The 17375-nt window shown below is 35.2% G+C and overlaps 1 protein-coding gene across 3 annotated transcripts; it reads left to right on the forward strand.

The window, feature by feature from the left end:
• Positions 1-220: 220 nt before the first annotated feature.
• LOC127867378 (metalloprotease mig-17-like) lies at positions 221-7537 on the forward strand. Of its 3 annotated transcripts, none has more exons than XM_052408491.1 (10): positions 221-432; positions 767-1373; positions 1612-1687; positions 2483-2566; positions 3728-3894; positions 4204-4301; positions 4534-4753; positions 5445-5589; positions 6080-6220; positions 6352-7537. In XM_052408491.1, the coding sequence occupies exons 1-10, from the start codon at positions 360-362 to the stop codon at positions 6796-6798; spliced, it is 2058 nt and encodes a 685-aa protein (XP_052264451.1). In that variant the 5' UTR covers positions 221-359; the 3' UTR covers positions 6799-7537. The 3 variants fall into 3 exon arrangements, with proteins under 3 accessions (XP_052264451.1, XP_052264441.1, XP_052264459.1); XM_052408481.1 differs by having other exon boundaries at positions 267-432; positions 644-1373; XM_052408499.1 differs by lacking the exon at positions 6352-7537 and having other exon boundaries at positions 267-432; positions 644-1373; positions 6061-6207.
• Positions 7538-17375: the final 9838 nt, after the last annotated feature.

Below are 17375 nucleotides of genomic sequence, written 5' to 3' on the forward strand. Positions count from 1 at the left end.
CTGGAGCTTTTACGATCCAATGTTTACATTTATCGATATAAAGCATTTAATGAATAAGTTAAAAAAATGCCAAAATCTGTGAAAAGGCCCCTTTAATAATAGCAACTTAAAAGTACTATAAAAAAGAGATCTTCCGCAAAGTTTTGTAACATAAATACCGGTAAATATGCTCACTTGACTCAACCATTGCACATAGTACGTACAAGTTATTCAGCACAATATTCGTGGTGAGTGCACGATATCCTCGTGCACATTTTTAGCAAACCTTTTTGCACTATGAAGCAGAAATTGACCATGCTGTTCAGCATGTAACAAAGAACATATTATTTTAGTGGCTTTACAATATTTAACGCTCCCAAATGTTTTGCAATCTGTCCAAGTGTTTCTTTTTTGGAATTATTATTAGCCTTGTGGATACTTCTGATGGACAAGGTATGTTTGATACCAATAATTGTGTATCAATAAATACACAATAGTGCTAATGTTTTTATCAAGCTTACATGTATGCATAACATATACAATTTTGTTTTCGTTTGTTTCGAATGTCAACAAAATCGGTTGGTACGGGTTTACTTGCATTAAGTACGTCCATGTCGTGCAAAAACTTGTCACTATTGTATAACCTTTAAAATATTGTTTTCAGTACATCCGAATCCATTTATTTAGACAAACAACCTGAATTGGGGAATGGGAAAAGACGAAAAGAAAGTTTTAACCAAATATTACCGATTTAATGGTATGATATCAGTGCAGCGATTTATTTCAGAGGATTTCGTCACAATTCATAAAAGAGAGGATGCCGCCACCATCCATACAGAAGATAGAATTACAAACAGTATTTCAAAAAATAATGTCAACATTCGAATAACCGATGAACACGTCACAACACCTCCATTAACAGATACTGACGTACCTACACACAAACCTGAGGCCGACGTCTCGATCATTAATGCTGAGGATATCGCCACAGCCAATATAACGGTAGATGGCATCACAAACCCTTTTACAGAGGCAGACGAAACAACCCCTGAAATAGAGGGTAACATCAAAATCCCTGTCTTCATAGCAGATGACATCACAACTCTTCTCGCAGAGTTTGATGCCCCAACTAGTACTACAAAGGATGACATCATAAACCGTATAACACAAGGTTACGTCACAGCCCCTAAAGTAGAGGATAACGTCAAAAATCCTTTTTCAACAGAGAATACTGTCACAATTGCAGAGGATGACGTCACAATAAGTATAACAGAGGAAGATGTCACAACACTTAGTACTGAAGATGACGTCAAAAACCATATTGCAGAGGACGACGTCGCGGACCAGAACATCGTGGAACTGCTGTTTTGTGCAGATGCCTCCGTCTATCGACAGTAAGAAGCTCCTTTCATACCATATTTTGAAGATCACTTTTTTTATAATATCTTCAACATTTGAACTCATTATAATTTTCACATCTGTAAATTCTTAATACACTATGTTTATATAATACAACACTGGTAAACAAGAAAACAGCAGAAATACATTTTATAATATATATATATATATATATATATATATATATATATATATATATATATATATATATATATTATATCACTGTATGTTTAGTTTCCTGGCCATGAAAGGCAACGATTCGGCAGCTGTGGTCGCCATCCATGACTATACAAGGGCCCTGGCTAATGAGGTCGTATGGCAGTTTCTAGTTGTGTTTCATAACAGTTGAAGGGTTCACGATTTGGCTACAGATTCCATCAAAGTTTTAAAATGATTGAAAATGGTCAGATTTAGAAACAATACGTGTACAAGTAATTCTTTATTTTTTGTAGCTACACATAATTGTATTGATATATGTAAATTAAAAAGTATTTATTTGTAAAAAATAAGAGGTTATAATGTCTATAAGGTGACAATGTCGTCCCGAAAAGAAACTGTTATCTATCGGAATGTTTCTTTTTCAGCACAAGCAATCTACATAACAGTCCTTTTCATATAAACAGTAAATAGTATAACCATACAAATATGGCCACACTCTGAATAATTTCTCATGACCAAAAACTGTTCAACTGCCATTGCTAGTTTTCCAAGATGTTCAGATTTACTTTGTTGGGCATCTTTATTAAAATGGTATTTTATTATTTTTCGGTAAAATTGATTTTATTGGGTTTATGTTTCATATGTATAACATTGTCAACAAAAACAAGGGAACTATTGACATTCAGTAATTTATTTAAAGTACGTGTAGACGAATTCGAATTTAGTTTTAACGTTAAGTCAATGAATTCACGTACGATTTTATTAATTTATACTTATGGGAAAACACCGATTTTAGTGTTAGCTTACCGGTATTTGAATATACTTTTTACATTTATTTGTGAAAAATTGACATTTTGCAAACGTCCTCTTCAAGCAACTTAATGTGTCAAATTTACAAGGTTGTTAAAATTTGAAACCCTCTAATGTTCTTGTGTCTTGTATTCAGATTGACGTCGCATTTGGAATAGTTAGCCAGGTCGATCCTACGTTCAACTTGTCCATTTTCCTGGTTGATACCATCATCGCTAAGGTTGTTACGTTTGTAGTATGTTTTATCTATAAAACATGGGCGGCTGGGTTCCGGTCCCCTTTGTGGCGTGTTTTTACCACCCAATATGCCTTCCTGGAATGAATCTGTTCTATTTTTAGCTTTTAAATGGCATTTTATAATAAATGCCCGTTTTCAATTAACAATATTGTGTCTGTTCATTCCTTCAAGTCATACTGGTCCGTCCGGTTTATGACCTTTTCATTACCACCGAGGACAATACATAAAAGGGGGCATTACTTTTAACGTCTGTTGGTTTCATTTCATCACGATGGTTTGCAAGTCATGCATTGATGTCGTAGCAAATAATCCACATGAATTTACATGTAGTTGCCGTAACAGACGGTAACTAAAACAAAGCTCTGTAATGTTCATACCATGGTTAGTATTATATAAAGGATGCATCAAACTGTAAGGTATATAACACAAAAGGTACAGTTTACTTAAACTTTTTAATCACTTTAATTTAAAACAGACACAATCAGCAACACAATACTAATTGTTCAATCACAAACATTAATTTATTACATGCAATAATCAAAATGTTTCCTATTTCATTTTCCATAGGCTGTTAGCATTACAGATAGCTTTTTTATGTAGATAAAACAATATAACGGTCTTTCTTACAACTAGTTTGTATGTCAAGTTTATGTATATACATAGCTAACTTGATAGTTCATTATATGTAGATGGACCATATTGCTGTGTACACTGTTGCCCCAAATTCAGTTCTGATACTTACGACGCTTGAACATTAACATGTGCGCATGAACATTTGATTCGCACGTAACGTTTTGGAATTTATTTTTGAGTGCCCTGCCTGTGTAGGCGCATGTTGATTGTGAGTAATGCTGGGGTTTATATGAGGTTAGGCTAGCCCTCAATCCGGGTAAACCGCAATGCTTAAAGAATGCATTACACCGTTGGAAGGCGTTGCTTCCAGATTTAATAATGGTATTTTTTATAGTTTTTGTTTTGTTGTAAAGGAGCAGATAACAAGAGTTTCTTTGTTGAAACAGTTTATGGGTTTCATTGATTTCTATATTTAATAAACTGTTTGCATCGACCTATAAGCAACGGTTTGGAGTAAAAATGACCGCCCGTCAGAGTGTAAAAAGCATATATAATTTATTATCAATTCAGAGTGATAAAGACGCGTCATGGTCGAGGGACAGCCAGGCGACAGTCAATAACGTGACCTACATAGACAATAAACGGAAACCCCTGGATTTATTTTTGGAATGGCGTCTCGTCAACTTCTGGCTTTTCCGACTTCTACCGCCGCACGATCATGCCATGGCTATCACAATGTACGATTATGACAGTTATTACATGAAACTAAATTGGTATGACAAACGAAGGGTAATTGAACCATGATATTTTTGTATTCGAGTATACGCTTTGTTAGTTGATCGGAGAGCAATAGAAAATGAATGTCGTTGTATTCATTGTAGCTTTTTGGGGGGATTTGTCTAAACGCATTTCTATTTATTTCGGTATTTCTTTGTTTTATTGACACCTACTAACCAAAGCCTTAAAACAATTATTGGAATATTACCTACCACCCATCGTACAGCGGAAAAGGTAACGGCTGCCAAATTTTTTGTTAACTTTTTCAGGTTACCGATGATTAATATTCCTGATCCCAATGTTAATCCGGAAACCCCTACAGTGGAAGGTGTTGCGTACTTTGGCCGGATGTGTACATGGAAGCAAAGTATGTACCAGTGCATGGTGATATTAAGTAATGCACGAAACGATTATGGTGTTTTAAATATACCATTTCAGATTGTTTCCGTTTGCCGAAAATAAACATGTTTTAACATTTGTATTTTATATTCAAATTAATTGCTGCTGCTTTTTATATTAAAAAGAACAAGCACAAAAAAAATAATAACAAGTCGTCGAGCATATATAGTTTACGCATTTTCATGCTTCAAATGTTACAGTCTCGTTAGTGCGCCTAAACTCCGGACACTTCAGTATAACGGCCGCGCACGAGATTGCGCACAACCTGGGCGCCAATCATGACTCCGAGGTCAACTGCACCCACTCGGATTTCAATATGATGGCCGGTACCCGACGGACCCTTGTAAGCGCCGACCTCGCATCGCAGCAATGGCGCTTCTCAAACTGCAGCGTCTCTGATATGAAGCAGTTCGTGAGTAGGTGCGTTATTAAGAACTCAACCTGCAATTACAAAAAGAACTCTGCCGTTGCGGCTGATGTGGTCTCATTTGAACAAGACATTCAATAAACTAGTTTTACATTGTGTTTATCGGTACATGTATTGCTATATTTGGTGTCTAGTGGTCCCCTTAAAAAGAAGCTCCATGTTAACCCAACTAGTTATTAGTATGCTTCAACTGAAGGGGATTCATGATCTGCGTTGATATTGTTCATAATGATGATGGTCGTGGCGCTTATAACGTCAATTACGTGTTATGGTGCGGCTTGTGGTGATGGTTGTGGTGGTTATTAATATAATTATTATTATTGTTATTATTATTATTATTATTATTATTATTATTATTATTATTATTATTATTGTTATTATTATTATTATTATTATTATTATTATTATTGTGGTGGTGATGGTTGTGTTGGTGGTGGTGGTGGTGGTGGTGGTGATGGTGGTGGTGGTGGTGGTGGTGGTGGTGTTGGTGGTGGTGGTGGTGGTGGTGGCGGTGGCGGTGGTGGTGGCGGTGGTGGTGGCGGTGACGGCGGCGGTGGCGGCGGCGGCGGCGGTGGCGGTGGTGGTGGCGGTCGCGGTGGTGGCGGCAATGACGACGACGATGATGATAATTATGTGTGCATCATGTACCATTATTAAAATTAAAATGCATACGAAATATTACAGCTTAAAGAACAAATGCTTACGGAATCACAACTTTAGAGCATCTGAGTACCGAAAGAGGCTTCAGGGGCCGCTTCCGGGGGAAGTTATCTCGCTGGACGACCAGTGTCGGATAAAGAAAGGAGTTAACTCGTACTCTTGTCAGACGGTAAAATTTCACTGCGAATTCCTGTTATTATATCATTAATTATTGACATTTTGAACGAGAACTGTATTTTGTCACGAGTTTAAGCTTTCTATAGACAGCTCTTGTCTTTAACGGTGTACTGGGCTTAATGCTGTTTTTAATTCAGACATCAAAACTGTATGTTGATACTTCAATGTTGAGAAAACTGTAAAAAAGCAGTTCGTCATTTCTACCAATTCATTCAATATATTCTAAGAAAATATCAATTCTGTCAAGAAAAAACAACAACAATTTACTGTATTAAAGAATATTTGCTAAGGCTGGGAAAAACTTAAGTAGCTTAGTGTCACTAAATAAATTCAAAATAAAGTCACATACATTGAGGCATGTTATGAGGAAGTGCAGAGTACAGAGACCAAAATTCTTTAACAAACGATGTAATTGGTCTCATTCGAGACATCACTCAAATTAAAAATTGATGACAATAATTAGGTCTCGTAACGATCCACAGAGGCTACATTCATCGGCCTGCCACCACGGGTTCCACTGCAGCGGGGAGAAGGGCTGCAACCTGACGATATACGACTACCTGTTTGGCTCCTTGTTCGTCTATCCGTTCACTGGGACCCCGTGTTCAAGGGATCCGAATATGGTTGGTGACCGTTTATAAGATATATGGCTTAACTTAGCATGTAAGTTGGAGCCGGTCAAATAAATCTGTCAATATAAGCTCGTTGTGAGTTACTCTCGTGGTTTAATTGTTTGTACCATGGTGTATTTCAGTGGTGTTTTAAGGGTCAATGCGTTATGAAGCCATTTACTGATGTCACCAATGTGTTGCTTTCAACTGGCGTCATCTCTGAAGAGGACGACGACGATGAAACTCTCACCTTCGTTGACGTCATTCGCGTATATCTGACAAATGAAGTCGGTCATAGCGGTACTACGAATGTAATAATTGGTACTACGGGTTCTTCGGGTGTTTATACTGGTACTTCGGCTATAATGAGCGAAGCGTCGTCAGTGTCCGCATCGCAAAATAAAGCCACCACGGTGACGAAAACAAAGTCAACACAGACTCCAACAGTAACTGAAAGCATACAATCGTTGTCAACAGACGAAACGTCCTTCGCAACACTCTACAATCCCGTAGAGACCCAAACGCACGCATCAACATCTCGAGTTTCCTTAAGACCGTCAACTTCATATTTTGAACTAGTATCGCCATAAAAACCATCAAGAGCCATTGATACTTCTTCATTATCGGGCCAGGAATCTATCAGGTCGTCAACATAATTATAATACCATATAAGATTCAACCAAAACGATCCATACATTAGATTGGTATGGTCCAATATCTTCTACAACAGCAATAAAGTCTACCAAAGGTTTACCAAAAGATAAAAAATATTTGAGTTAACCATGTCATCTAAATTGCGATGTTGGCCGCGTAATCATGTGAACGTCATGATTAACCATGTTGTTAACCATGTTAACAACTTCATGAACAGCTAAGGAATCAACGATAACGATAAATAGAGCATTCGCGTATTTAAATACCTAATGAAATAGGTTGTCAAAATGGAACATAACGACGTCAACGTCAGCCATGGTTAAATTTAAAAATATCTTCGGCCAAGATAACTACAGAACAGAAAGCGAAAGTAACTTCATCAAATAAAATAAGGTTAAACAGGGTACCACTTAAAAACTTTACTGCATCATTTTTGTGTTATCCAAAGATATAATAACTAGAAACAGTATACATGTTACAGTAAACGGAAGAGCGTACGGTGCTGACAGAAGAAATTACGATGTGCAAGTCAACTCATGAGTATATATGTCATTGAAATCGGACATGACAATACTGCGATATCCAATATTATCAATATAGATGTTAAAACTTATATGTTTTGTATTCCCTTTTTTTTCTACATTGTATTAAAAAATATTATTCTGTTAAATTATGCATATGGTGTTCTTTTTGTTGTAAGTTTGTGAGTTCTGTTGGAAACAAATTGCGGTGTACTGTAGATCAACATACGCATTGGTTCTTTACTAAGTTTATTGTGGTTTTTTGACACACTGGGTGTTTAGTGTGTGGTTATGATATAAATTAGTAAAAACGTCATTTTGAATGAAAAATAATCAAATTATAACGAAAAAATCTATTTTATTCGACACAGACATGAATCTCCTTTCTGGAAATGTACATATACTGTAATATTTCTACTCCGTGAAGATTTCAGTCTTGGATCGAGTCAGATCGTAAGGAGTAGGTCACGCGAGTTGTGTATCGTGTTCTTTCTCAACATTTGAACCAGCATTTGTAAAAATATTGCAAAATGTACATTCTAATATATATATATGTAGTTGAATACCTTGTATAATATATATATATATATATATATATAACTATAACATATATAACTATATACATATATACATATATATATATATATATAGATATAGAGAGAGAGAGATCTAGATAGAGAGAGAGAGAGAGAGATATAGAGAGAGATAGAGATCTAGAGAGAGGGAGAGAGAGATATATAGAGAGAGAGAGGGAGAGATAAGAGATCTAGAGAGAGAGATAGAGGGGAGATCAGAGAGAGGGGGATATAGAGTTAGAGAGAACTCTAGAGAACTAGAAGAACTCTAGACATAGATCTAGAGATATATAGAGAGGTAGATAATATAGAGAGGGAGAGAGAGATATAAGTCTCTATAGAGAGAGAGAGAGAGATAGAGATCTAGATAGAGAGAGATAGATAGAGATAGAGTATAGAGTTGGATAGATATAGTTATATAACTAGATAACTCTATATAACTCTATATATAACTATATACATATATATAATAGATATATAATATATATATACTATATATATATATATATATATATATATCTATCTATATATATATATATATATATATATATATATATATATATATATATATAAACAAAAACGCTGTATTTAATTTTTGCCGAAGCTTTCGACCTCACGGTCTTCATCAGCGGCCATTTTTTATTTACAGATGTTTTATTATGAACGGAAATGACGTCGTGAATTTCCGGCGTCAACGTTGTTTACGCGCCCTTTTATTTCATCAGTCGCGCAAAAGCAACGTTATCCGTTATTTGAGTTGTCATCATAATATAATGTTATATAACAAAGTCTCTATTAGTCTTGTTGTATTTAAACAAAAACGCTGTATTTAATTTTTGCATGTTCATGATGACAATATATATATATACTTTCAAATATTCATACATCACGTAAATCTAATATTCATTCAGCAACTTATTTATAATTATTTAATTATTATTTATTATTATTAATGCATAATTATTACAGAAGATCGTGTGTAGCATTTTCTTTTACAATGACAAAAATTAATTTATCACAAAATTCACACGACAGACAAAAGCACTCCCAAGACAGCCAATTATTAAGTCAATTATTATGAATGCTTGCTGTGTATTATATGCTTAAATACTTATGTATCGCTAAAAACAAATCTGAATGGGTGTACCATATAAGCTATGTGATTCAAACTATGTTTGCATAATGGCGTTAATTTAAATGTCAAAAATGGTCAAATTAAAGGAAAACAAATCAAGCAGTCCACATGAATTCACCATGAATGGTGACCTTCTGAATAAGTCTCAGTCCTAAAGTAGATAAATGTCAATGTCGAAGAAGGTTATGTAATGTGGGAGAGTTGAGAGTTCTTATACATGACATTTATTTAGATATTTTAGCGCTGTAGCGAGCAGTAATGATGAAAGGCGAAATGCGTAATTTTAGATTAGCGAATCATTTGGACCAAGAGTAATGTCACGGCCCGTAGCAAAACGGGTGATATGGGTATATTGATGGTGTTAAAACAGCATACTTGTAAGTATAATTTCTTTGTAAAAAGCATTATTGACGTTAAATTAAACATGTCTTCTAGGATGATGGATGAACGGACAGGCCAATGCTATATGACTTTCGGCATCAATAGATCCCGGAGGATAGGGCATAAACACATAACTGATACAACTTTAGAACATTCATATCTTATAACACATCAACGAAACCTTGATTAACAGAGTTTAAAATCTGTAAAGGTAAGGGCACATGTAAGTTGGATAAATAAAAATTAACTCCCCGACCATTTTCTTGGATTGTTGCATTAATATACATGTAAAATGGCACGGATAAGTTTGCTTGACACTGGGTCGCTTTTATTACTAATGACCAGATCAGATATTATCGGTGTTTTATGTAAATAATAAAAACCCAAGTTATGAGCTTCGTCTGGGCGAGTCTGGTTAACCACTTAAAGGGGCCTTTTCGCGTTTTGGTAAATTGACAAAATTAAAAAAGTATTTCCAGATTCGCAAATTTTCGTTTTAGTTATGATATTTGAGAGGAAATGGTAATACTGAACATTTACCATGCTCTAAAATATCCTTTACATGCACCTTTTGACGATTAAAAAACCTGAAAATTAAAAAGCGTTGCTCCGTTAAACGATTTAATAAATTGAAAAGTTCTGTTGTTGTCGTCATATTTTGTGAAACTACGAGGATTGCTTATATAAAGTAAAAAATACATACTCTTAAATCATGAGCACGGTTGGCCGAGTGATCTAAGCGAAAGACTTTTTACTCCAGGACTCCAGGGGTCAGTTGTTCGAGCCCAGTTGAGGGTATCTTATTTTCTTTTTTTATATATAGTATTTTTGTTGTTTTTTTTACTGGAGATTTGTATGTCCAATGTTTAAATTAATACAAAACATTTAATGACAAGCTTCAATGCATGCAAAAATCTGTGAAAAGGCCCCGTTAAGACTCCCCACTCTATCTAGCGAAACCCAGGTGTCGCAATTCTTGTAAACAAAGAATAGAACAAAGTAATACAATTCATTAAATTAAGTTTATGTCGATCTCATCACATTATATCTGGAATAATAATAATAGGCCGATTTCTAAAACTAAGTTCAATCGTATTGTAAACGTTTATTTTCAAGGGCTAAAAACATCACGCGTTGTTGTTGTTGTTTTGCGATTTTTCTTCGGTGCCCTAACTAATCCAATTAGATCTAGTGTCAGAAGCTGGTAATCCAGTCCACTTCTCGGCCTCTTTCAGGACAGCCGAGCTACATATCAATCAAGTGGTCATTCGTGATACATTTCGGTATAATTTCGGAATCCTCCACAAGTTCTTATTCAGAGTGGTGGTCAACGTGTTCGAGATGATATTGTTCTCAATCGTTAGGCTTACGGTTTATTGAAACATTAGAGTAACCATAGTCGCTTATTAGACACCAAACATACCGTGGCAATATTCGGGACAGGGTAGCTCCTGAATGCGAGAATGCGCAGGCTGGTTCGGGGCCGCGAATCCGCAGTTTACATAAGACCTGTTTTCACGGCCGTTAATCATTGGCGCAACTGTTTTTGGAGATGCATTTTCAAATTAGAAGACGATTATTCCGATGTCGTGCTAACGAACTGAAGTGTTTAAATAACGATGGAGAAATCTAGAGGGTGATACCGTTTCATATGGTTTTTTTTTAATTATGTTTAGCCTTTGTTTTGACGCCACATCCTGTTCTTAGCGCCACAAAAGCGGCCACTTCCTACGCATGGATTCCATCTCATTTGGCGAAATACTGAAATATCTAGACAAATCGACTAATCGACCAAAAAAGTACAAATGAGCATTAATCCGCAAAACTAGTCTCAAATCCTTTATAACGATCACATACACATTGCTCAATTTCATTAAGCTGTGAAATTTTTAACCATGAAGTTAAATGGGAGTTTAAACAATAGTAATTTTGCAACTACATATTTTGTAGTGGACAAAAAGACAAAGGGTGTTAATTTTACCAAATCTGGTCGCATTCTAAATTCATTTCATAACTATCACATAAACATTGAGGGCATGAAAGTGTTAAAGTTTGAGCAAACGCCAACACGTATTTAAAGAGGAGTTTAAACACTAAACTTCGGGACTATATGTTCTATATTGGAAGAAGAAATGGCCACTTTTTTGCCAAAACGTGTTGCAGCTAAAATACTTTTCTCTAAGAACAGCGATACATAAAGATTCATTAGTGAACGTAGGTTCATCTAGTCATTAAATGGAAGTTAAAACACAAACACTAGGGGATTATATTTGTAAGTGGAACAACAGACTGAGTGCTATAATTCTGATAATTTAGTCGCGTTAATTCCTTTTGCTTGATCATCTACACATTAAGAACATTCACCTTTGAACGTTTGAGCATGATCCACCTAGTATATAAAGAGGAGTTGAAAACGCAAAAGTTCAGGCATATGTATTCTAAAGTAGAAAACACATACAAAGGATCAGAATCGTACCAAATCATCTACACATTGAATGGCATTCAGCTGTTAAATATTGAGGGATAGTTACCAGATAGTTACAGAGGAGTTAAAATACAAGCTTAAGCGGTACACACAGGGACGTGACGAGGGAGAGGCATGGAAGGCAATTTGAACCGGTTGCCAACATGAGGGGCGCCTGAAGAGGGTTTATTATATTCGTGTTGGAGTTGCTTTTTAATAGAGATGCTTTTTGCTTTTTTCAAGGACGATTGTGAGAAATTCATTGGACGCTCGCCTTAGTAGAATAGTTGTAAGTAAGGCTCCATTGATCCGAAAAGCATTACCGAAATTTATTGATCATGTAAAGTTAACAAATTGTAGCCACAAATAAACATTCAGGTCTCATGTATTTCGTGTAAGTTATGCTGTGGAAAAAGGACAAATGACCATAAAGTTATTACGATCACTGTTACGCGGGAATATGAATCCTGACGGAGGGCGAGATTTGAAGCTGTTAAGGCAATCTTTAAGGGATTAAGGGAAATAGTGGAATTGCTAGAGGAACTATAAAAACACGAATCTGTCAAATGACACTTGAACTGATTCAGACAGGTTGCCTGTGAATGTTCCGGAATTCAATTTCCTCGTGTTACCGGCAATCTATTTTTGGAACGACATTCTAGGAATAATTGGTCAGGTTTAAAAACGTCTTCATGATCCTATCATGAATTTCAAGGATGCAGCATCTGATCTTTAAGCATTAGAAATACCAATTTAAACTCAACGCGTTATGGGTTGCGTGACAGTACAAAAATAGGATGTGAAGAATGAGGGATTGAACTTCAAAGACAAACCACGAGAAGGAAACGGATGCGTAAATGATTGGCACGATATGCCGGGCTTTCTACAGAAGAGGAGATTTTGTGCGTAATTACGATTGCTTTAGATAGATCTCAAGAGGAAGTAACAACTAGACTCATTCACCTTAATGACTAAAACTAAAAATTTGGGTTTTTACTGATGTTCGCAATCTTGTTACAATCAAAGATTTGAATACGCTTCGCACAAATTGCTTTGATTTAGCAAATTTGTATGACACTGTTGTAGAATGCGACGAACTATTTAAAAAGATTCCAGACTGAAAAAAACTTACTTACTACGAGGGGTGATGCCTTACCATCGACACCTTTGGACTTATGTCTTTGAATATGTGGTATGGTGATGATGTCTTTCCCAATTTCCGCTTTGCTCAGCTAATTCTTTTACATGGCAGTATCGATAGCCGGTTGAGAGCGTTGATTCAGAAAGCTGAAGCTCATTCTCTTATATCTATAATCATCGATGGGACAAGATCGTCTCTGTAATTGTGTACTTCTCAGTATAGAGAAGGAAACCGTTGAAAATTAGACTCTGATGCTGTCATTGACAAAATTGAAGGCGAGACAAATCAATTGAGTATGATGATTTGTTTGGAATGGGTGGCTGTTTATATAGACTAACCGTTAAGATAATTTTTGTTGTCGTTGTGATTTTCTCCAAATTATCTTCTTGTTGTGTCTTTTTAGCTCACCTGAGCACAGCGTACTAATCGTGAGCTTTTTGATCGCCTTTGTCCGTCGTCAACATGTATCGACTAATGTGCTCTTATATTTCAATGGCACCGATGTTTCACAGTGAGTAGGGGGAGGGGGAAGTTGCACATTTTATACATTGTGCCCGGACGCCGAATACTGTCGCTACGTCACTGAGTATACCGTAAATACTGTTTAGTTTTCAGACACAACATTGGTTTCGTATCCGAAAATTAAGATACAAAAACTTTTTTAAGACAGGTGTCCGAAACAAACTATGCAGGTTTCGAGACTTAAGAGAGACTACAATATTGCATTGACGATTGGATATTGGTATGCAATGAGTAAGGCGTCACTTGAATCAACGAATAAAAGCATGCGCTTTTAAAATAACATTCCGCATAGTATGAAGAGCTTTAAATACCGGTATACCGGTACGTAGTTATTAACCCAACAACACAATTGTTATGGACCATTCGTCTACCAGGTTTAGTTTCCTTAAATTTTTAATCTGTGTAAAAACGCATGATCGAAGCGCCACAAGATAAGCGCAACTGGGCAGAAATCCGGTAAAATAGCATTATAAAATAAACTGTCCGAAAATTTAGAGTAATTTATCTCGGACGAAAATCCGTTTGTCAGAAAATTTAGACTCAGAAAACAAAATATATGTTGGCGAAAAACTGGGATGGCCAAAAAATTTGAGTCTCCGATTACGTAGAGTAATTATGGAATATGCCAAGACAAAAATACATATTTCTTCCTCGCAGTTAAAATTTCGTTCTTAAAGGTTGATTATACGAGTTTGTCAAATATTTATGAATTTATATAAAATGTGTAAAAAAACTTATTATAGAATCTACATATATTTCAATATAAATAAAAGTTAAAAAGAACATGCGTCGAAAATGCGAAATGTGCCAGATATTTAATTCAGAAATAGAAAATATCTGTAGAGTCGAATTCGACAGCATGTATATCATGCATGTACGATGCGAGTCTAAATTAAGTGTACGTGCAGATACGTTCATACGACACAAAGACACAATTTTATTAACGGATCGTTTTAATTCCAACAACGATATCTATTCATACGACACACGCACACTAACTCCGATCCTAATAAAAAGACGAATGCTTCGGTTATTGTAGGAAAATATGTACGAAATATCTTAGTCACAATCGGCTCGGGGCGCTAAGTTATCTTTTGCAACATTTTTTTTAATTAGTCTTCAGTGTATAATTTTTGTTGCCTATTTTGTGTTATTGTTATATATTTTTATACAATTTAACACCTATAAAAATCGTACAATCTCCCTTTAAACACTATCTACAATTTGCAAGACTATTTATTTCGTAATTAAAGGCCACATGTCCAAATACAATAAACAGACATGTCACTATGTACATGTATTAGTTGTGGATAATTTTATGTTTATACTTTTCTCATTAAGAAACACATATATAATGCATTGTTCTTCAATGTCGGATCATTTTTTCGTTTTCATCAGATTAATAAAATCGATATATTCTGTTTCCACTACACCAAGAAAACGGTTAATGCTACGTTCTTCATGAAACTTATAATAATTAAAAAATACATGCAATTCGTTTTCAGTACCACAAGTGTTTTGTACATTTAGACGATGTGTACAGTACCTTGGATCACGTTCTATTCCAAGATGTCGTCCAATTTCAATTAAAAAAACGTGCGGTTGGAACATCTTAAATTTGCAATTGCTTTTCTGTAATATAAAGGTATTTTAAGCGGTCACCAGACGTTTTCACCCCAAACCATTTCCTTACTGTGGACGTTTCCATCCCAAACCGTTTCCTTCCCAAACCGTGTCCTCCCAAGACGTTTCCTTCCCAAAATAATTGACATGCGGACTTTTGGTATTGGATTAAGAAAAGATAATAAGGTATGTTGGTGCTTTTTATATTGGATTAATTAATGATAATTAGATGGTTTTTGGTGACATTTGATCTTATTATTCATGATTATATGGGTTAATATTTATAAATTGTTTTGTAAAATTAATTTGTTTTCCATATAAATGGGGCAATCAAAAAAGCATGAAAGTAACAAAAAATATTAGGTTTGATACAGATATTTATTCTCTTTTTAATTATTACTTATTATTTATAAAATCAGAGACGTAGATCTACGTCTCTGATAAACAATGGCTGTTTGTAAAACATGCATGCCCCCCATATGGGCTGTCAGTTGTAGTGGCAGCCATTGTGTGAATACGTTTCTTGTCACTGTGACCTTGACCTTTGACCTGAAAGTCAATATGGGTCATCTTGCCAGTCAGTACCTATTAAGTTTCATGATCCTAGGCCTAATTATTCTCGAGTTATCATCATGAAACCATTTTACTGTTTCAAGTCACTGTGACCTTGACCTTTGACCTGAAAATTAATAGGGGTCATCTGCCAGTCATGATCAATGTACCTATGAAGTTTCATGATCCTAGGCGTAAGCATTCTTGAGTTATCATCCGGTAACCATTTTACTATTTCGGGTCACTGTGACCTTGACCTTTTGACCTGAAAATCAATAGAGGTCATCTACAAGTCATGATCAATGTACCCATGAAGTTTCATGGTCCTAGGCGTAAGCGTTCTTGAGTTATCATCCGAAAACCATATAAGCATGTAATTAATCTGCATTAATTTCTTCAGTTTATATATACAATTTGAGAGAAAAAAAATACTTATTACATGTTTTAATATATTAAGAACGCATGTGATGGCATTAATTACATATAAACAACTTACACATCAAAGAAACACCTCAAATGGTTCTTAATTGGCTATAACGTAAGTTCACATTAACACATTTTGAGTAATGAATGGTTTTAAGTTTTATTTATAAAATTATTGTTATTTTAATTATATAATCATATACAAGTGAAATATTATTTGTAATACCCAATATTTTTTCTATTTTTGTATTAATATTTTAATTTTTTATCACTTAATTTGATCTATTTATTTCTTTTAAATTACCCTAAAAGGCCCCATTAGATTTTTTTTTTGTCATTTTCAATAATTATACAATATAGTGCAGACGTTTCCACCCCCAAAATCTCAACATTTGGTGTGGAAATGTCTGGGGAGGAAACGTCTTGGGAGGAAACGGTTTGGGGTGGAAACGTCTGACATTCTTTTAAGCGAGATATTTTACTATTTCTAGCAATGATTTATACACTATATGTTTCATATTTGGACGAGTCAAATAAACTCTCTAGTTTTGCGTCTAAGAACAAATAAGGCAATCTTTTAACATTGTAAAAACTACATCAACATAAACATTCACAGTTTTTTAACAGAAATTGCCCAATGTGTCTTTCCGATTCATCCTGGCGTTACAACTTAAAGTAACAGTTGACATGAACATGGCATTCAGCTGTGAACGTTTTAGTGAGCGTCGTTGAACAAACGCACAGCGACCTTTACTCATTTTTACGGACAAGCGCTATAGTAATCAATACACATCAGTCTTTAGACATTTCCTAAAGAATATCTGACAACCCCGTGGTACAGAGCATTAAACTTCCTTTCTTTTAAGAGGGGCGGGGGTTATCAATAGGTCTTCCAGATCAAATCTGACAAGTTGGACAAATTCAAGTGGGAGTATTTTGCTTTACTCGTTATTTAAATGTTGCAACTTCATTTACATAAGCAAAACATTGCACTTTTCATTTTTTCTCCTTTAAACTATGAGGTTACTTTCAATTTATTACAGGTTTATAATGTAGTACACCAAAAAGAAGAGAAAACAATGCTGCTAAAATATACCGGTGTATCAAGCACTGTATTTGTAGATGAACAAATCTTTGACATGAATACGAACAAATAATGAATACTTAACAAGTACA

The sequence above is a fragment of the Dreissena polymorpha genome, chromosome 1 (assembly GCF_020536995.1).
Source record: "Dreissena polymorpha isolate Duluth1 chromosome 1, UMN_Dpol_1.0, whole genome shotgun sequence".
Taxonomy (NCBI): Eukaryota; Metazoa; Mollusca; class Bivalvia; order Myida; family Dreissenidae; genus Dreissena; species Dreissena polymorpha.

What these genes read in the sequence shown, in the direction of transcription:
- LOC127867378 (XM_052408481.1), top strand. Translation starts at nt 688, where the DNA reads ATGGGAAAAGACGAAAAGAAAGTTTTAACCAAATATTACCGATTTAAT. An exon ending in GATGTGTACATGGAAGCAAA is followed by an intron (nt 4,302 to 4,533) that starts GTATGTACCAGT and finishes CAAATGTTACAG; the next exon opens with TCTCGTTAGTGCGCCTAAAC. An exon ending in ATGAAGCAGTTCGTGAGTAG is followed by an intron (nt 4,754 to 5,444) that starts GTGCGTTATTAA and finishes GAAATATTACAG; the next exon opens with CTTAAAGAACAAATGCTTAC.